This window comes from Pteropus vampyrus, unplaced genomic scaffold, assembly GCF_000151845.1.
Source record: "Pteropus vampyrus isolate Shadow unplaced genomic scaffold, Pvam_2.0 Scaffold83, whole genome shotgun sequence".
In the NCBI taxonomy this organism is placed as follows: domain Eukaryota; kingdom Metazoa; phylum Chordata; class Mammalia; order Chiroptera; family Pteropodidae; genus Pteropus; species Pteropus vampyrus.
In genome coordinates, this window is record NW_011888864.1 from 7,373,437 (window position 1) to 7,394,908 (window position 21,472).

A 21,472-nucleotide genomic window follows, 5' to 3' on the forward strand; every position below is an offset into this window, starting at 1 on the left:
TTCGGAGCTTCAATCAATATTTAAAATAATCATCAGATTCTTGAATTTCAGCTCAGATATCTTTCCTGTGCTCCAGGAGATACATCTACTGGTACTGCCTGCTGGACGTCTCCACTGCAATGTCCACTGATACGCCCACTCCTCCTGCCTGGGATGAAGCTCACTGTCTTCCCTTCTTCATGGACATGCTCTGAAACTTTCCATCTCCAGTGACTGGCACTACTATCCACTCAGATGGGAAAGTGAGAAAACCCAGCTCCCCTGAGCCCTCTTTCCCCAACAAACCTTTACTACTCCTCCCCAGTCTCTTGAATTCATCCACCTCCCTCTAGGCCCCACCTCAATTTTCCCTCACTTCCATCCAGCATCACCTCCTGCCTGAAATACTGCAAGCTCCTGACAGCTTTCCTTATTCCAGTCTTGTCTTACTCCAGTACAGCTACAGTTCTCTTTCTAAACTATACATCAGATCACATCACGTTCCCTTTAAAACGCATTCAACAGCTACTCAAACATGTTAGCTTGGTACAGACTGTGCCATCCAACTCAATAGCTGCCAGCTTCGTGTGACTACTGAGCACCTGGAATATGGCTGGTCTGAATTCAGAGCGGCTGTGTCAAATACATACCATGCTCAAAGACTTAGAGTGAAAAAAAAAACGTGAAATATCTTATGCATAGTTAACAAGTGCTAGAAAATTTGAAATTCTATCTGTGGCTCATTTTATATTTCTGTTATATGGCAATGGTATAAAAAATCCTATGAGATCTGGTTCCCTGCTTACCTTTCAACTTCCTGTCTCTCACTTCCTTCCCAAGAGCCTTCCTATGCTCTTACACCCACCTTCCCTCTACACTCTAGCCTGTTTGCAGGTTCCTGAATAGATCACTTGCTTTCTGCTCTTTGTACATGGGGTGCCACCTCTCCCCAGAATATTCTATTAGGTCGACTCCTTCTGGTCTCAAGGGACTCAGTTTCACAACACCCGGGAAGGACATTCTGAACACAAATGTTGTTTGTTGGCTCCACTGCTCAATGCCCCCTGGCTGCAGTGGAGCACATGTTACATGCCCTGTACTGGCCACTAACTAAACTTGACGCCCTACCTGAATTATACACTTTCTGCATCTTACTATTACTTGATCTCCAGCGCAGTAGCTACCAAAAGTTCTAGGTATTCAGCATGTACTCAATGAAAGAATAAAGAGAAATACAGTCAAGTTTATAGCCTAAAAGGGTGTCTAGCAACAGGTAGGTTCATATACAGCTTAAAAATATCATCAGCCAAGAGATACATAACAGCAAGCTTTGTTCTAAATTGAGTTCAAATCAGTGAAACCTTTTTAAAGAACAATCTGACATATTCAGCAAACTTTAAAATGGTTAAACCCATGAATTAAGCAATTCCATGACTCTGGATCTGAACTACTGAAACACTTGAGTATTTGCCATAGATGCAAACAAAATTTACTAGTATGTTCCCTGTAGCATCATTTGTAATAGCAAAAGACTGAGAACAACTTAAGCATCCAATCATTTATATTAGAGGTTGTAGGTTATGGCATATTCATTCAGTGAAATAGCATGAAATTGTAAAAAAAGAAGTACACTCTTTACGTGCTGAAAAGGAAAGATCTTCATGATACATTAATGGGAGAGGGAGGGAAAGGATAGGATACTGTGTATTATTACATAATAATAGCGTATTTCAAAAACAATGTGTGCCTATAGGTATACACAGATTTTTAACAGAAAGATACACAGAGACTGTTAATGGTGGTCCCTGGAGGGAGCAATAAGGGAAATGGATGAATGAGAGACCACATCTTCATTGTGTATTTTCTTTGAATCTGCTAACACTGTGCACAACTACTTTCAAAAAAAGAAAAAAAGATTAAAAGGGCTTTCAGGGTGTTTTTCCTCTATATATTTCTGTATGATCAAGGAAAGGTCCCAATTACTCCCTCCCTTCTCCCTAGTCAAATAGATAGTAAAAGTAGCAACATCGTTTAACATCGCCTACCGTGATCTTTTTGTGGTCAGGAAACTCGAGGCCAAAATAGTCACCTTCCACGAGGTTGAGGTGGTTGCAAACTGCATCCAGCAACACTTTCCCTGGGGCTCTTTGCTGGGAACAGAAACAACAGCAGTTACGCCCTCGGAGACAGGCAGGGATGAAAACAGACCACAGCTCCCACTACAGGAAGCCCCTTCACTGCAGAGTCTTTGGGTCCTCTGCAGCTTGCCACCACCCACCTCCCTGACACCCTGACCACCAGCCTCGTGCACACTGCGGGGGGCCCCTTCTCCTGCTGTCCTCACACTTAGGTGAGGACCTCTGCCATTTCTCCTCACCCTGATCCTGGGCACCACACCCTTTTTAAAAATAATACTTCATTTTTTTCTTAGAGCAGTTTCAGGTTTACAAAAAAACTGAGCACAAAGTAGAGAGTTCCTAGATACAGCTCCCCAGCACACATATAGTGTCCCGTTATTAATGTCCTGCATTAGTGGGGTATAGCTGCTGTAATTATTGAACCGATATTGATAATTATCACTCAAAGTCCACTGTTTACATTAGGGTTCACTTTTTCTGTTGTATAGTATAGATACCATAACAGCATCATCATCCTAAAAATCCACTGTGCTCCATCCATCCAACCCTTATCCCCTTCCTCCTTAACCCCTGACGACCTCTGATCTTTTTACTCTCTCCATAGTCTTGCTTTTTTAGAACATCATGTAGCTGGAATCACAAAGAAGGTAGACTTTTCAGATTGACATCCCCCACTTAGCAGTGTACACCTAAGTTTCCTTCATGTCTTTTCATGGCTTGATAGCTCACTTCTTTTTATTTCTGAATAATATTCCATTGTCTGGATGTACCACAGTTTATGCATTCACCTGTTAAAAGACATCTTGGTTGCCCAAGTTTTGGCAATTATGAATAAAGCTGCTATAAATATTTGTGTGCGTGTTTTATGTAGATATGTTTTCAACTCATGATCTCATACCCTTTTTGCAGCCATTGAAACCCTACTCTGTGCTTCTCTCCTCCATGAATATGGCAGAATTTATGCCTTTCTTCTCTAGGTTCCCATAACACTCTATGCCGACGCTCATCTAGACTACAAATATATTGAAGACAAAGGCCATATTTTATTAATCCCTCTATACACAATGCTTAAAGACTAATTTCAACCAATTTTGTTGAAATGAATAAACAAATCAATAAAAGTTACTCATCCCACTATATTACATATAGTTAAATATCTATGATTCTGCCTCCCCAATTAAATTATGAGCTATTTAATCACCTTTATATTCCTACTGCCTAGCAAGACACCTGGCACTCAATCAATGTCTTCTGAAATCAACAATACACATATATTTTCTATATACTGAATCTATAAAGAAAGGGAATATGATCTATAAGAACTAAATTTCTACCCTAAAAGCTTAGACTCATATGCCTTGGTTGCTCTTCACTATCCAGTGGACTCCTAATAACCCACTAATAAAATGGGTCCAATTCCACCACATAGCTAAACACTGGAAAAAAAAAAGTGTTTCAAAACATGGTCATCTCCACTTTTACATTTTCACCACCCCTCTGAGAAAAGCAGAGCATTTTAGGAACCAATTAGTAACCCAGGAGACTGACAGTGAGAGCCAGCCTGACAAGCACAACGATGCCCATGTCCACAGGCGGCTTCACTGTGACCTGAGGAGTATCCAAGATGCTTCAGTGTCCAGTAACAAAGCATCTTTTTTAACAGAACCAATTTATGCTCCCATAATTCCTCATTATTGAAATCTAGAAGATATTCACTATCTAAGGGCATGCAATATTCTCCATGGATAATTCCAAATTCACCAGGCTCTGGGCTTTGAATGCCTGGTCCAAAGGTTACTGGTAGAATTATTTCACTTGCACTAATGGCAGGAGTAACATGTGATTGAGTTAAACCCCATTCTCCTCTGTCAAACAGACCCTGCCCCTCGTACACACCTGCATTTATACAGTAGACTTAGAGCCACGGGGATTACTGGTCAGCAATCTTATTTTCCATCTCTTTGGTTTACCACTGTGCCCTACTCACTCATGCTGAGAGCATTTGGGAATTCAACAGCCAAGCTAAAGCAGGGTCCTAGGTTCAAGTTCTCACACCTGCCTCCAAAGACCTTCAAGAATAACTGATGCACAGCTCCTTGTTCTAGGCCTCCCTCTCTGTCCAGTAAAATCTGCAGACCTTAATAAGAATGTTATTAAAAAGGGCTAGGGGCTAAGAAGTTGCGGAAGAACTCCTAGATCGTGTTTTTAAAGACCACATTCCAGTTTCGCAATGCTTCTTTCTCACAATTCTTGACATTTACTATTTGTTACAAAATGAACCACCAATTATCTGACCAGCTGGCGAGCACTCACATTTCCGAAGCATTCCTAGTACTAAGTGAATTTGATAACTTCATCTAGATTTACAGTCTGGGAAATGAGACTTTACAATTCAACACTGGAAGTCTAAACAAGTAAAAAGTCAATATACAATGGATGTCTTTATAGACATGATATTCAACTAAGCACCTTATGGAACACACAGAAGAGAGGCAGACTTACCATCTGAACTGGGTCCTTTACTGAGTGAGCAGAGATTTTTGTGAACATATCGAGCATATCTTGGAAATAGTAAGAGACTGGAAATAGATGCTTGGAATCTAGTTAATAAATGACATAACTTTGGTCTCACTTCTTAATGATTTCCTTAAAATTTATTATTTTGTACAAATCCTTTGGTACCAAAATTTTTATATGGGGTAAGTTAATTTAGAGTTTGAATGATCATATAGCTTCTAAAATTTTTCGATAAAATAGATACCTACAAAGTGTTATATGAATTCCTCTGTGAATGCTGGTAATTTTCAGGGGAATAAGGGAAGGCAGTGTGTTACATCACTAGAAAGTATTGATAAAGGTTTAAATGCAGCCACTACATGATAACCTCATGGGTGAGTGGCCCTCAGCATTAACGCCACAACATACACCAGGCAGCTACGATCTAAAATGCTTCCAGACATCATGATCCCAAAGTTCAGGGTCCCTGTTTCTCTTTCTCTAAGGAGTTGGGGTAGAACTGTCTGGGTGCATCCATGCACCCAGGGTTCAGTGCTGCCTCAGAGAGAGCATCTCAGAGAAGGGAAGAAGAAAAAAAATTGCATCTTCATTCTTGAAAAATTATCCCTTCTTTTCTTCCTACAGTGGATTTACTCCATCCATCTGCAACATCATTTCTCCACACTTGTCTCCAGTGAATCTTTTGAACTTCACACTAAAAGTAATTCTGTTCAAAATCATTCATGGAATGTAAAATGAACAGTGGTGACGATTGCACAACATTGTGAATGTACTTAATGCCACTGAACTGTATATTAAAAATAGCTATAATGGTAAATTTGATGTTAAGTATATTTTGCCACAGTAAGTAAACGCAAAAGAAAAAGGCAAAAGAAAAAAAAAGAAAAAAGAATGGGGTTCACACTATAAACTAGATAGTTACTAACAACAGAATCTATTTAAATTATTTTTAAGAACAAGAAAATAAAGAATCCATTTTCTTTACATTAGATCTTAGGAAAATATTGAGGGGGAGGACCCAACTCAAGTGGAGTGGCTGCGAAGAGCCTTAGCACATGGGGAGAATGTGTGAATATCCACATGCGCACACTAAATGTTGGTAATATTTTTCAGCACAAAGAGCTCTTTTACATGCCTGGCAGAAAAAGCACAAAATGAACATGGTTGGAAGTAACCACAAATTATGCAATTGGTGCAGGCTTTGCACTGGAAATTGATGATGGGGTTTAAGGCTACAAATCCACAAGCTCTTTATTGCTAAAATGAATCTATAAGTAAGTCAATAAAGTCTGAATGGGGGAAAGGTGGTAACAGCATAAATTAAATCGACAGAACATACAGTAGAGATCCTGAGGAAAATTCATCGTAAAGGTATTTTCTCAAATAGTAACTTAAAGATATATACACACACGCATTTATATTTACAACTATACAAGCTATCATACATGAGGAAAGGAAATCAAGTTATTTAAGCATCATTAGTAATGGTTTAATATGAAAAGGATCTTATCGCAAATGAATTTTAAAAAAATTGTTCCCAAATGTCTGTTCTGGGCATAAGGGGACAGACCTTTAAGACTCCAAAAGTGTCTTAGAAACTGTGACCCCCATATACTGCCAGTCTTGATTAAAATATTCTAGAAGTGTACTCTTTACAGAAAAGAAATCAAATAGTTACACATCATCGGTGACAAGTAAAACTACATAATCCAATTGTATCACTTTTTTCTTATTGACTACTTTTAATTATGCTCCAAGAGCCATATGAATTTTAATCTAGTGCACAAATAAGTCGGCTGATTTCAATCCATATGTCCCTATGCTTTCTGCATTTTGAATTGGCTTTTCATGGAATCCAATAAAAGTAAATTTTAAGAGGAGGTTTACATTCTTGGGGGATGTCTGGCAAGTAAGCACTGACTAATAAACAGTATGAACATTCACATACAGCTTCAAGCTATTAAAAACTGTGAATCAAAGTTGCTTTAGGTTATTGTGCTTTTGAAACATGTCTATGCCTTCAGGTTATTTCTGTTACATAAAGTTTTATGTGAGAATACTTTTTTCTTCCTCTAAAAGAATAAAGACACAATTGTTTCTGGGTTGGGGGTGTCTTCTCCTCCCTCTACCCACCTCCTCAAAGGGTCTGAACCAATGATTCGCTCCACTAGGAACAAGTAGTTCTGCCTTTCTGAAATAATCGCAGACAAAAATCTATCTAGATAATGTTTGACTGGTTTTATAAAATTTGCATCTGCAGAGATTTCAGAGAGCTGTTTCTGGAAGTGTTTGTTTTTTTCTGGTTTGAGATTAATGTAACCATGACGACCATGGCATGGTCTTACCTAGCAGAAGGGAAGAGCTTCTCTCAAAGGCCTTGTCCCCCTTTTTCCTACCGTTAATGCTCATTAGAATATTGTTCAAATCCCCATAACTCACTAATCTTTAACACATCAGATCTCAGGGAGGTTATAACATTGCAGATTTCCTCGTGGCCCCTTGTCAGTTTTGGACCAGGTGAGTAGAAGTACTAATAACTATGATGGCCGGAGAAGCCTGGGAGTAACCACATGTAAGCACTGTGCTAGGTACTCAGGAGATCAACATGAGAAGTGTCTCCCTTAATTACACCTCCTTACTCCAAACCCAGCCACACTGGGGATTAGGGCTTTAATGTGTGAACTGGGGTGGGGAATGGCAGACACAGTTCAGTCCACAGCTCACGGAATGACGGAAGGACTGGAGACATCATCTACCTCCTAGGATCCATGTGAGAATTAAATAAAATAATGACTACAAAGCGTTTAGCAAAGGGCCTGGCATACAACACAAGTTCTCTATTATTATCACTGCTACTGTGATAGGAAATGTCAGCTTATAGAATTCATGGCAAGGGAAGGCATGACATTGAGAAGGCGGTCCCATTTCCCAGCCTCAAAGGATGGAAAACCTGGCTACCACATCAGTGTGCTGGGTGACAGTGTCGCCAAGGGCAGAGTCCATGGCTGGGTCCATGCTTATTCTGCCCTAGAATGCTGCTGGAGGTGATTCAGAGGAGCGCTTCTCCAATTTATGTGCTCAGTGATCACCTGCAGACCTTGGTAAGCTGCAGATGCTGGGGTAGGGCCTGAGAATCTGAACAAGCTCCCAGGGGATGCTGCCACTGGTGTGAAGATTGTGCTTTTTGAGTAGCAAGGTGCCAGTTGCATGATGAGCTGATACTGAATGACAGGTAGATCCTCAGACGTGCAGGGCTGGCTGGCTCTGTGGTCACTTGCCTTGATTTTGGTTTGGGGCTAACATCAAGCTTAAGACTCAACCAGAGCAAAAAACAACAAATCCACTTTTATGAGCTGAATTGCATCCTTCAGAAAGGTATGTTTAAGTCCTAACACCCAGAACCTGTAAATGTGATCTAATTTGCAGATGTAATCAAGATGAAGTCATTAGGGTGGGCCCTAACCCAATATGGCTGGTGTCCTTATAATATGAAGACACAGACACACAGGTAGGTCATATGACAACAAAGGCAAAGACTGCGATGATGCACTGCGAGCCAAGGAATGCCAAGGATTGATGGCCCCCACCGGAAGCTGGAAGATGTAAGGAAGGATTCTACCCAGAGTCTCAGAGGGAGTGTGGCCCTGAGGACACCCTGATGTTGGACTTCTAGCTTCCAGAACTGTGGGAGAATTTCTGTTATTGTAAGCCACTAGTTGGTGGTACATTGTTACAGCAGCCCTTGCAAACTTATACTGCCATTTTTCACGGTGCCATTGTCTATCTCTTAGCCACATGGGGCCAGAGAAAAAGCATTCATGTTCACTACTGACCCTTTCAAATAAAGGGATTACGACAAAATAATAACTCCATAAGCAGATTTGAGATAACTTAAAAATTCTGGCCTTCAAAATTTCTTGAACTAGATAATCAAATATACTCAGCAAGCAGACTAATTGTGAGTAGTAATTAATTTTTCCTGCTGTTACAAGGTTTTGTTTTTTTTTTTTGTTGGTTTTTTTTTGGTTGTTTTCTACTGTTGTTGCTTTAGATGTGACTGGCATTCTATAATTGAAGTTCTTTTTACAAGACAGTCTCTCTTTTGAGACCCTAGTGAGATAGGATTCAGGCTCAGAAGTCACACAGCTGACACACTTTCGAACCATCCCAGCTGTCCACACAGGGCGTAACCTTCCTAGCCCCTCTGTACATAGTCAGGAGCTGTCAATGAAGGGGAAATTCAAGGAGAGTACAATTTGAGAAATTCCCACCTCTCTGTCCATAAATGTGTATTTTTCACATTTTCAAAGCACAAGGACTCTGCCAGACTGGGCTTAATATAAACGATGAAAAGAATGTCAGACTTGTGGCTAAATATGGCAGACCGAATGCATGCAGCTCATCTCCACTATACTCAGAAACCTTGCTTAAAAAGCAGTAAAAGAAAGAGGAATAAATTTATAGAAAACAGAAAATGAAAGAAGAGATATCAAGTGAGAGATTTCCCCCAAATTCTAGAAAATGACAGAGGAGAAAGCTAAAATCTAATTACAGCTGAGAAAAGAGTCAGCAACAGGAAGCAGCCAAGTTACACAGAACTCCCTAAAAGGTCAGAAATGGGAGACGCCAGGTACTTCAAATAATGCAGGGTAGAGTAAAAAAAGTTTTAAAAACACTGTAATTTGTATCTTCATATAGCTCAGAGTTTACACCTTAAAAAAAAACCAAAATGGTTATAAAAAGGAACATTTGGATTAAAAGAGCTCTTAGAAATAAAAAATAGCACAGCAGAAATAAAAATTTCACTAGAAGGGTTTAAAGATACAACAGAAAACTCCTAGAAACTAGACTTGACTACAAAGTGACAGCAATGAGGAGAGGAGGTAAGGTATTCAGAGGCTCAGTTCAAGAGTTCCAACATCTGAATGTGGCTTTGCGACAGACCTGAGAGGAAAGGAAATTATACAAGCACGGTATAAAGAAAATTTCCAGAACCGAAAGGTTTAAGTATTTCACAGAATAAATTAGTACAATCCATTTCAAGGCAAATTACTTGAAAATTTTGAAGCATAAGGAATGAAAAGAAGATTCTAGAGGTTATGAGAGAGAAAAGCAAAGGCTAGAATCAGAATGGCACAGGACATAACAGCACGTGAGAAACCAGAACAGCATCTCCCTACCATTCTTCCTAATGAGACATCAATAATAAAGTCTGCGTGACCTGCTGGAGTAAATAAAGACACTGGGAGCCAGATGAAACCGCCCCAGAAGCTCACCCTGTGGGCAGAGGGACCAATACATCTGACACCTGCAATTCATCTAAGCTACACATCCCAGGACATACCAGGCTGGGGGACACAGAGTTACCAAAGTCACGCTTGCTGTGGAGCTGGGATTCAAACCCAGCATCAGAGAATCTGTTCCTAACCTTTAAACCTCAGAGTCTATTTTCCCTTGAACCCTTTCAAGGCTTAGACTCATAATTTTGATAAAACCAAGGGAAGAGGCTGACGCCTTGCAGGTGCTATAACTTCAGGCACCACAGCTGGTTAGCTCGACATACTGTAAGATACATATAGTTAGTAGGACCATAATATGACACAGCCCTTGCAAGCTAAGGTGAGCGTCACATAAGCCAATTGTGACCTTCTGTTGTAAAGGCAAGACTCCTTAGTTAATGAAGAAATGTTATTATAAAATAAGTTATGGGGATGTAATATACATACGGCATAGGGAATAGAGTCAATAACATCATAATAATTATGTATGGTGACCGATGGTTACTAGACTTATCGAGGTGATCACTTTGTAGGTATATAAATGTCGAATCACTATGTTGTACATTCGAAACTAATATAATACTGTATAGCAATTATAATTAGAAGTAAATGGGACAGCTGAAATGTGGGAGATGTTTCTCATGCTGTTTGTCCAGCCCTTGGGCGACTTAGAGAGGCTGTATAATATAATTATTAAGAATACAAACTCTGGAGGTATCTGCCTTCTTGCAAATCCCGTATCTCCATTCCACAGCAGTTGTGACCTTGGGCAAGTTATTCTTTGGGCCTCAGTTTCCTCTTTTGTAGAACGGGTGTAGCGGCTGAACCACTTCATAGGGTTGTGGTGAGGATTAAATGACTTAGTGTACGCCAAGCTCTTAGGATGGTATGCAGTACTCAGTAAGCTCTTCTGCATTCAGGAGGAGGGAAAATGACTCAAAAGCCAATCAGCAAACCTGGAGGTAGCCTCCTCAGCACACCGTGTGATCACCATTGCTGTGAAATGCCAACCAGAGCAAGAACAGGAACTACGGCTTTAAAGCTAAAGTCTGGTGAGCCAGGACAAGGCTTTCATTCTGGGAGAATGTAGCTAAATGTTTAGGCCTGCCCATCTACTCGTTCCACAAATACGGCGATTCTTCCTCCTCGCTGAGGCTCCAAGGGTGGCCATGCTGTCTGCCAGGACACACTGTGCTCCTTGTTCCCCTCTGCACTGAGCCCTCGCATTCAGAACACTCATTAAACACACTTCAGATTGGATTTCAGAGTCCTGACTCCAGGCCGAGAAGAGAATGGGCCCTTTCAGCTCCTTCACTGTAATTTAGCTACATTATAACCACAGCATCATTGGTATAGAACTGCTCTTCCTTCATGCCAAGACTTTGCGTGTGTGCACGCATGCGTGTGATCGGCGGTGGATTTCTGTTTCTTTCCAGCAAACCAGTAATGCAGTAAGAAAAAAAAGAAAAATGTTTACGGAGAATTTGGCTATTCATAGAGCTGGCTTTGTCTGTGCTTGACTTTGAGCAAGCCATTGTCCTTTGATCACATTTAGAAGTAGATGAGTAAAAAATTCCAAAATGCAGCAAACTTTAAAAACTCTTGACATATTGTTATTTTAAATATTCATTAGGCGGGGAATAAAATATCACACAAATACTGAATAAGGCAAGTATAAATCAGATTAAGACTGCTCAAGGAAAGTATTACGCCCTTCCCAGCAAGAGAAAATGTTTGCATTTTCCTTATGTCTATTTAGTTTGGCATTTCTCTCTTTGGGTTCAGTGATATAATTAAACCTCAAAAGTTCATTCAGCCAGCTGAGCTTGAACTTTCTGAAAATACACCTGAATATCACACACTTGGCCTCCAAAATTATTATTCCATAGGAAGATGGAAAGTAGATATTTTCCTGATTTTAGCTTAACATTTGAACAGAAAGGTGAAGACTTTGTAAAACAATGCCACCAAATGTGGTTCCTGGTTCTCCTCCTTCCTCGAGTCTGGGCAGTGTTCTTATACCATAGTTCTTGAAACACAGCCTTTCCCCAAGAACCAATCTCCGAGGTTCTTTGAGAGCTTCTAAAAACATTAAGTGAAAGAAAATTACTACATTAAGTGTTTACAGGCCCTTTCAAAAGAAAACATTTTTAATGTTTTTTTCAATTAGTAAGGAGATTGGGAACATTTTCTCAATTCTGAAAAGATTTTAAAAACTTTTTTTTTTTACACATAAGGCTTTTAAATTTTAAAGATTTGTAAATCAAAGTGTGAAAAACATAGCTTTCAGGATCCTTTAAGAATTCTTGGCTCTGGAGTCCCCAGAAAAACTCCCAAACATATACTTTTATTTTTCATATACTTCTCAGGTCTAATATTCTGTTAAGAGTGGAAGAGAATGAGGTGGGAGTGGGCTCCAGGTTTGTGTATCCGCAAGGAGGACAAAGTTCTAATCAAATAGTACTTATCTCCCTTTGCTCGGGTTAATGTAAGCAGAGAGACTAGATTTAGGGAAAAGAAACTAACAAATAAGTGTATAACCAAAGTACAAGACGCATATACAATAGAGACAGAAAGTAGATGGTACAGAAAGTAGAAAGGTGGACCCCAGGGCCTGGGAGGAGGTAGGGACAGGGTTATTGGTTAGTGAGTATGGAGTTCCAGTTGGGAAGATGAAGAGAGTTCTGGGGATGGATGGTGCTAATGGTTGCATAACAATGTGAATGTACTTAATGCCACCAAACTGTGCAAATGCTTAAGATGTGTGTGGTTTACCATAATAAAAAATAATATCGAAAAAACAGTGACAATCTATTGCAGGGACTGGTAACTTTAGAGGTGGGAGAAAGAAAATGTCAAGCACCATAAAAAGTGTTTTCATTAAAAAAACAGAGGGAAACCTACCTTTTGGTTTTCCAATGAACGAAGCTATTACTATTAGGTATAAAAATGTATGAGATTACATTTGAGAGCAGCACAGAGTGAGTATCATCAGGTCATGACTTCGATGCTTAGCTTGTCACTTACCGGCTACGTGCCCAAGCAAGTTACATGGCCTGCCTGAGCACTGATACTCCCATCTGAACAATGGAATAATGATATCCCCTAAAGAAGTGGCTAGGAGAATTAAATGAGGTAAAGACGCATAAAGCGCATGTAGCAGGTAGTCAATAAATCATAGTTAACTAGCATGCTTCATTTTTAGTTGAAACCTTTTCCAGGTTATTTCCAACTTTTGATCACTATGAAAACTCCTTGAGTATGTTAAGCCTTACGATACTTTAATCAACTATAACTTTAAAACTTTTACTTTCCCTTATATTCCAGTATCTTCTATTGAGGAATGAGATAACAGGTATAAGGGGGAGGAGGGGGCGGGGGACGACACATAGTCTGAATGATCTACAAACTGGAAAACCACTAAAAAGCAAAAAAATTATGTGTTCACCATTGATGGCAGTCCTTTCCCATCAGCAACTTGCTAGAATAAGACAAAATATAAGCACACAAACCCTAGACTTAGGAAAAAGAAACATACAAATAAGCATAGAACAAAAATATGGAAAGCACAACCACAAATACTAACGGCCTACTAGAAGGACTCAAAGAGTCTGAATTAAACACATTTTTTCCTTTGACTATCAGACAATAAGCCCCTTGAGTGCTAATAACCCCCGGTGCTCACAAATAAGGTCATTCTATATGGTTTACATCCCAGATTCTTTAAATTTTTACAAACTTAATACAAAGAAACGCTGATTAGCCAGGATCTAGTTAAGGAGCTGATTCCAGTAGAGCAATGATTCCAAGGGGACTCAGATAATCAGGTTCACCTGGAAACTTCAAATCATCCACAACCTCTAATCTCATACATACCTAGAGTCCCACATGCACAAAGTTTGGAAAAGTAACCCTCAGTGATTCTGATTCATAAATGCATTCATGGCACACAAGAACTTAGAAACCACACAACTTACCTTTTATGACCTTCTTCTCAAATTCACCTATTTGAATACCTTGATGAAATTTTTTCATGACAATTTCCTTGTATTTCTTTGCTGCATTTGACCTCTGTCACTTACGATTACTATCTGATTTATCATATAAACGATTCCCAAATAGCTTCTCAAATCAGCTCTATCAGAAATAGTCATCTTCTACTAAATCAGATTTGTCACTCCTCGACACAAAATGCAGAGTAAAAGTCAGAGTCTTTTACAAGGGAAAACAAGGTCCTGGTGACGGGGGAGGGTGGGTGGCGGTGGCGGGGGGAATCTGCTCCACCCCATGTCACCAGTCCAAGCCCATAACCAATTGCTCTCCCTCTCGTTCACTAGGCTCCAGCCACATAGGCCTCCTGGCAGTTTTTTGAGCTTATCAGACACACATGTGCCTCAGGGCCTTTGCACTGGCTGCTCCCTCTGCCTGGACTGCTCTCTCCATAGAAATCTTCATGGATCATTCCCCCACTCTTTCAAAACTGCACAAATGTCAGCTTCTCAATAGGGTTGACCCTAAACACCCTACTTAAAACTGTAATTTGCCCCCATACCTCCATCCCTCTTATTCCACTCCTTTTCGTTTTTCACTTTCACTTATCATTCTGCAGCATCCCAAACAATGTACTTCTTTGTTTCTTATACATGGCTGTCTTTTTTCGGACAGGATGCACGCTTTGCTAGCACAAGGATCTTCATCTGTTTTGTTCACCAGAACAGCATGATTCACAGTGGGTGCTCATAAAGATTTGGTGAATGGATGAATGAATGAAATCACTTTAAAGCCATAATTCTCTTAGACTATAACAGCACAGTGTTGTTTTGTTTTTTAACAAAAACAACTATAAGATGGGGTCTAGTATCTAAAGCCAATTTGAGAATATATTTTTATTTTAAAAAATTGTTGCGCAAAGAGCCGACATCTTCCAAAAGCCATAAATACAAACCACTTATAAAGGGCCAACCATAGGGAAAATGTGAAAAGAGAAATGAGAAAATACAGAATGACATTCTACTGATCAGGAAACACGTCAAACTGGGCAACAATACGTGACAAGACTAGACTGACACAGTGAAACCGTCATATCACTCATAAGAATTGGCCACGTGGTCTCTCTACCTTACCCCTCAGATGGCTTTTCCAAGTACACAAAACATGCGAAATAAAAGGACGGTTTGTGTTCTTTCAGATACTGTTCAGAGAATACATCAATGTGTTGACTGTTTTAGGGGATCCGAACACTAGTTTCCTTTTGAGCAGGTTCACTAGTTCCCTGTTGTGTGATTATTTCAAAATCTGGTAAAGAGAAGGATGTCGTGGATTTAGCACATTCTGTTGTTAAGTCACACTGGTTTTTGGTTCTTGGCTCTCTCTGTTCAAAGGCCTTGTTATAAAGCCTTATCGTAAAGCTGCACATTCCAGCAATCAGCATCTTAATGATACCTCACCCTTATGCAGTATCTCCACTGCTCAAAGACAGCGGTGAGGAAATATAAACCTAAGACAGATAATAAAAAGCACAAGTACAGATTACACCTTTCAAATAAAATCCTGCCTAACTGTAAACTTACAAAATTGAGTAACAAGGGCAGCCTCCAGGGCCCTACTATCAGCATTGAGAAAAAAACCATATAGGAAAACATATGGGTGTTTCTGAAAAAACAAAACCAAACATTTAAGTGCTCTTTGAAAACAGTCCTCTATGGTTTCATAGCATTCGAGATGTTGACCTGCAGTAGCACATTACAGCAAGGGATGCACATGACTGAAAACTGAGTGTATCTCCCCCTTGATCAAGTTTGTGCTATTCAGAGTAACAGCATTCTATCAACAGTGTGTAGTCATTAGATGCATTTTATCCAAATTTATAAATAATTACATTAGTTCTAAAAACAAACTAAAATACTAGAGGGTAATAAATAAGCATGTTTTTGAAGATTCTGCCATTGTTGAACATTTAATACATCCTGATAGAAGAAACAGAGTTCACAAGTTTACCTAGAAATCAGATAGACTCAATTCTGGCTGAGATCAGTCTTTCACTGTCTAATTCCTTAACCATGTGAGATGACTTTAACATATTTTAAACTGATGCCACAGGCCAAAAGAAAAACTAATCAGAGCCCCATATACTCATAGGTATATGCCGGCACTCTATTTTACAAAAACACAGTGGAAATTATGTATTATTCTGTCTTCCTTAAAGGCATAATTATGTCCAAATTACACTAAAACAGGAGAAGAGACTCAGGATTGAATACATTTGTAAAAGAAAGGAACAAATTCACGGAAACAGAAGGCAGAATGGTGGTTACCAGGGACTGGGGGATGAGGGCGTTGTTTTTTAATGTGTATAGAGTTTCAAATTTACAGGATGAAAAGTTCTGGAGATTTGTTTCACATCAATGTGAATATACTTAACACTATTCAACTGTATTAAAAATCGGTAAGGTGGTAAATTTTATATATATATATTTTATATATATTTTTTACCACAATTTAAAAAGAAAAGCAAGGAAGACTAAATCTCTAAATATCAATCTTTCCTTCATGATACTATAGGCCAAGATGGCTTATTAACTTCATGGAACAAAACTGTAAAGCAGAAACAAAATACTATAGACAGGGAACACACATGCACTTGAATGTTCTTTTGCATGTATTTATTACTGAGTGAGCCATTTGTGTCTTTATTTTGATTTTCATTCATTTTTCAAAGTAGTCATCTATTAATGGATTGCCCAATGGAAAATTTTCAAAAGCATTTACTATATCTTTAACAGCTTCATTTTAACTCAGTGTGCCTCCAAGCCTGTCGGGCAAACCTATGAAAAGCAGCCGATGAAACAAGCTTTGTTTTCTCTGCTGAAATGCCCTGTGGCTCTTTCAGGATATTAGGAACAGTGCAGCTTTCAGACCCTGGTGGTTTCAGTTTTTCTTTTCCCCTTTTTCAAACGCGAGACATAACTCTAACCAACATACTGTGTTTTACCAACCCCTCAGCCACAAATTCTTTCTGTATGACAGCTCTATCAAGACCAAACTGGAAAAGCTACAAATATTAAGATAAATAAATATTCTTGAGAAATCTGAGTATGTATTCAAGAAGGTGCCTCTCTCATTTATCAATGCCTCTGACACACATGTAGTAGTGAACTAAGGAACAAGATTCTGAGTTCGCAGGTACAAAACGGATTAGCAAAAGGCAGGACTAGCATTCCTACTGGACTCCCCTGGATTTCAGTTGTAACCCTCCACCCAGAAGTCAGCATCAGTTCACCAATGAAGAAGCTGGACAAGTTCTAGGAAGACTGTTTACTCCAAAAATGACCAGCCTAACCTAAATTTAATCAGCAAGCCAATGAGGCAGACAAGAGCCTTCAATTTTAGGAATACCGTATGGTTCCCCAGGAACAGTACATTAAGAGTCAGAGAGCCAGTAACAAAGACCAACAGTTTTATTAATCAAATCAGTAATGTTAAATGTAAGAATCAATCTGATGATGTTGTAAAAACATTAAATATATATTTCTAGAAGTATTCTTTTCAGTACTCATGTTAAGAAGGCTTAACATAGGAAATATAGGCTTAACATAGTTAATATAGGAAAGAAATAATTTTCCCCATTTCAACATCAATGTATAGACTCAGCACTCCTGGTACAACAGACTGATTGCTTGTTGTCACCCCAAATTCATATGTTGAAAGCTAATCTCCAGTGTGATGGTGTTACAAGGTGGGCCTTTGAAAGATGATTAGGTCATGAAGGTGACACTCTCATGAATAGGATTAGTGCCCTAATAAGAGAGACCCCCAAGACCTCTCATGTCCCTTACACCATGTCAGAACACAGCAATAAGAACCAGGACTGGTTCTTCTCAGACTATATCAAAGCAAATTTTACATTAAAGTGAGAAGGAAAATTTATGCATCTTATTTGGAATCTCGCCATCCAGAAAGAATAGATCTGCTATCGCCCTTCTGCAGAGGTACTTGCTGAAAGATGGAAGGATTCATGAAGAGAAGTGAAGGACATCTATACCTAGCAGGTAGAAGAAACAGGACCCAGCAAAGAAAATTGAACATTACAGAAAGTTTACATCTAGTTCTTCACTTCCTAAGAATGGGACAAGGAGCCTAAACCTGGGACCATTCAAATGACAAACACTGCGGATGCAGCTGACTCCAAGCTCAAGAGCAGCCAGTGTTGTGGCTGATAATGGAGAGTTGTTTTGTTGCCTCAGCCAGTAGAAACTGGACAGGGTTATGGCTCAAAAAGCTAAGGAAAAGTAAAAAGTAACAGGAAAGGAGATTTTCAGCTTAGAGAGAATGAAGGAAAAGTAAAAAGTAACAGGAAAGGAGATTTTCAGCTTAGAGAGAATTCTAATCTAAAAATATTCAACAGCTTAAGTTTGTCTTAGAAAGAAATGAGCTGCTACCTCCAGCAGGATTTAAATATAAATGGGATAACAGAGTAGATGCTGGTGTTAAGGACAATGCTGCTCTTCCTGCCTCATGGTGCTTTTTGCTCCCCAAATTCCAGACGTTGGTTCTTTCCTTACTCCTGGGTAGGACCATGGTTAGACTTTTTTTTTTTTTTTTTTTTTTAACAAAGTTAACAGTTGTAAAATATAATATGATGCTGGATATTCTGGATCTAGATAAGCTTTCAGGTGCCATCAAATACTAAGCTACTGTGATCCATTGGGGAAATGGAAAATCACTTTAAACAACATAGTTTGAGCAACTTAGAAGGAATAAACAGATCTATGAATTAATGAGGATTTATATGTATATGTGTGTCTATTTTCACAAGAAAACTTACAAATGGTCTAGTGATCTGTATTTCGAATAAAGATTTATCTTGTGGGAAACAGCTGGTTTCCTACTGTACCTGGTACTGTCTGTCTGTCCAGGTCGAACTCTACGCTGGTGCTTCACCCAGCTTCCAGGACCCAGACCTTACCGTACCTTCCACACATACTCCCCCCACCCCAAAGGAAACAGTTGTCATTACTATTTAAAGGACACTTGGAGAAGTTTGCCATTTTTTGAAAAAACTATTCCACCAAGTCAAGTCTGCTTAAACTCTGCAAGAGGTGACAAAATTGAAAATGCATGATAGTAAAGAGACATCTGAAAAAAATATAAAGATAGTAGGATTAGGGAATGAAGGAGAGGGAAGGCTATAGTTTGAGATTTCCCATAAACTGGATTAAATTTTGGTCCAGAAGGAAAGAAAAAAGACTATCAAATAAACTGTTTTTATAGAAGGAAGAAATCTTTATTTTTCCCAGCTTAAAGAAAAATGCACTGCGAATAATCACGGTCATTTTAGTAAACACCAAAAATAAGTTGCTTTAAGTTGCTAGTATGATGAAAATTCAAGGCCTTTCACATTATGTCAAACACCTTGGGTGTTCATAAACATCATCACTGAGTCTAATGAGGTCTCCTGCAATTGTTCAGCTGAATACAAGTTATATACCTTAAATTTAATATAATGTAACTGACTTTGTATTAAGCATGTTGTTCTTTAGAAGTGTCTTATTGTCAAAATAAAAGACAAATACTATATATACTATATGATTAGACTTATATAAGGCATTTAGTATAGAAATTCCATCAACATGCAACAGAAACTGTATTCACCGAAAGACATACTGTAGCCCCATGTTAGAAACAATCCAAATGTTCCTTATCAATAGAACAAATAAATAAATCGTGGTGTTCATTCCAGCGATGAGAATGAACACAATATTGACACAAGTAACACCATGGATTAATATCACAAACATAATGCCAAATGAAAGAATTCACACATATGAAATATGTTTGATTTCACCGATCGTGGATCCAGTTGTCATACTAACCTATGGTATTAAAAATCAGCACAGTAACTGTCCTTAGGGTGAAGCAATGACCAGGAGGGGTCACCAGGAGGAACTTCATTCTCTATTACTTGATCTGAGTAATGGACACCTGAGTGCGCTCGTCTTGTGATTTGGGGATGTTTCTGTATGAGTATTATACTATATTAATATTTAAGTTATTGCTATAACTTGATAGAATTCATTTATTATGATTGACCTAACTCTATGCTCCTGAAATCTGACAAATACCTAAGTCCTGGATTATCATCCCTCTAGGCAGCCTTCTGCAACATTAACATGTAGTTTGAAACAGCAATCTGCCACACTGTCCTTACAAATGCCCTGCTTGTGGAATATATTCTGGATATCCACAAGAATGTTGATTCTGTCTTGTATGTTACCCTAAAGTTGACAGCTTCTCCTTGTTGCCTCTTTTCCTTCCCTCCAGTGTTGAGTCTGGGAGGAGGAGAGGGAAAAAGACAACCTACGCAGCTGATGCTCTGTGGGTTTCTGCCAAGATCACTCCCTGGGCGGGAGAAGAATGAGAACGAGACAGTGAAGGAGCTGCTCTCCATCTCATGCCATGTCCCGGAAATTCTATTTCCTGTTACTACTACTTGGGTAAGAGTAGCTATGCAAAGTGGATAAAGGGTGAGAGAACCACCCTCTAGTACTGACCTTCTACTGAAGTATATATTTCTTAGCATCCAAAAATAATAAAAATCATGTGCTTCAAGGATTTCTAGTACAAATAGAAAACATACAGCGTTGACATATCTGCCATAAAACGTCAAAGGAAATCCCATAATATAAGGTTTCAAGATAGTGCTGTTTAACTATTATTCTGTAATAATAACTGCCACTATGCAGCAAGTAATTTTTTTCCAGAAATCTTCCTTACAGATTATTTACCAATCAGGCTGAGAAAACTTTATTTTCCAATGGTTCATGGCAATGTCCTGAAATGCTTTAACATTCACATTCTCTACCCAATTTGACTAAGAAACTTCAATTAACTTGTTAATGTCTCAAAAATAAAGAGCGTTAGATACAGCCAATAAACAGAACCCCGCAATGCCCTCCGTAATAATAAAGAAGGCAGCCAAGAGTCATGGAGGCCAATAGGTCAGCAGTCTTGACTGGATAGTGAAAAGCAGAAACACAGCTCCCTGCAGACCCCTAGAATGGGTCTCAGATCATCGGAGCCTGATGCTTCCAGGGGTCTTTACTGGCTCATAGTCGGGGGAAAAAAAGGAGTTGGAAAAGGAATGGATGTGAAGGCAGAGGCTACGGAAGATTTTCAGAAACACATATCAGGTTTGTCACCACATTTTGATCAGAGAAAATAGACCAGTGAGTGCTTCAGATTTTTTTCTGATGATGGTAAACATTTCTTTTTTTTCTTTTGAGGACCTTAGAGAAGGAGGTATGTAAAGTGAGCATATCAAAAAGTAGACTCCAGAAAATGTCAAATCATTATTCCATCCAACCACACAGACTCAACTGATAGAACATGAATTTCAGCTTGGTAACAATTTGCAGACAGTTGTAAGTTAAATGTGAAAACTCTGAATACCAAGGTTACCCACTAGAAAATAAATCTTACATAAGGAGCAGCGGGAACTGTACTTTCCTTGTCCCTATTGCCAAAACACACAAGTTGGATTAGGTGTGCCAAGATTTCCTC

The 21,472-nt window shown here is 39.1% G+C and overlaps 1 protein-coding gene across 2 annotated transcripts in view; it reads right to left on the bottom strand.

The window, feature by feature from the left end:
• The window catches only part of FARP1 (FERM, ARH/RhoGEF and pleckstrin domain protein 1), a 280,577-nt gene that overhangs the window by 93,907 nt on the left and 165,198 nt on the right, over positions 1 to 21,472 (bottom strand). For both annotated transcript variants that reach the window (XM_011363222.2, XM_023532430.1), the window contains exon 3: positions 2,025 to 2,129. In XM_011363222.2, the coding sequence (XP_011361524.1) occupies positions 2,025 to 2,129 (105 nt within the window). The remainder of the gene's footprint in view (positions 1 to 2,024; positions 2,130 to 21,472) is intronic.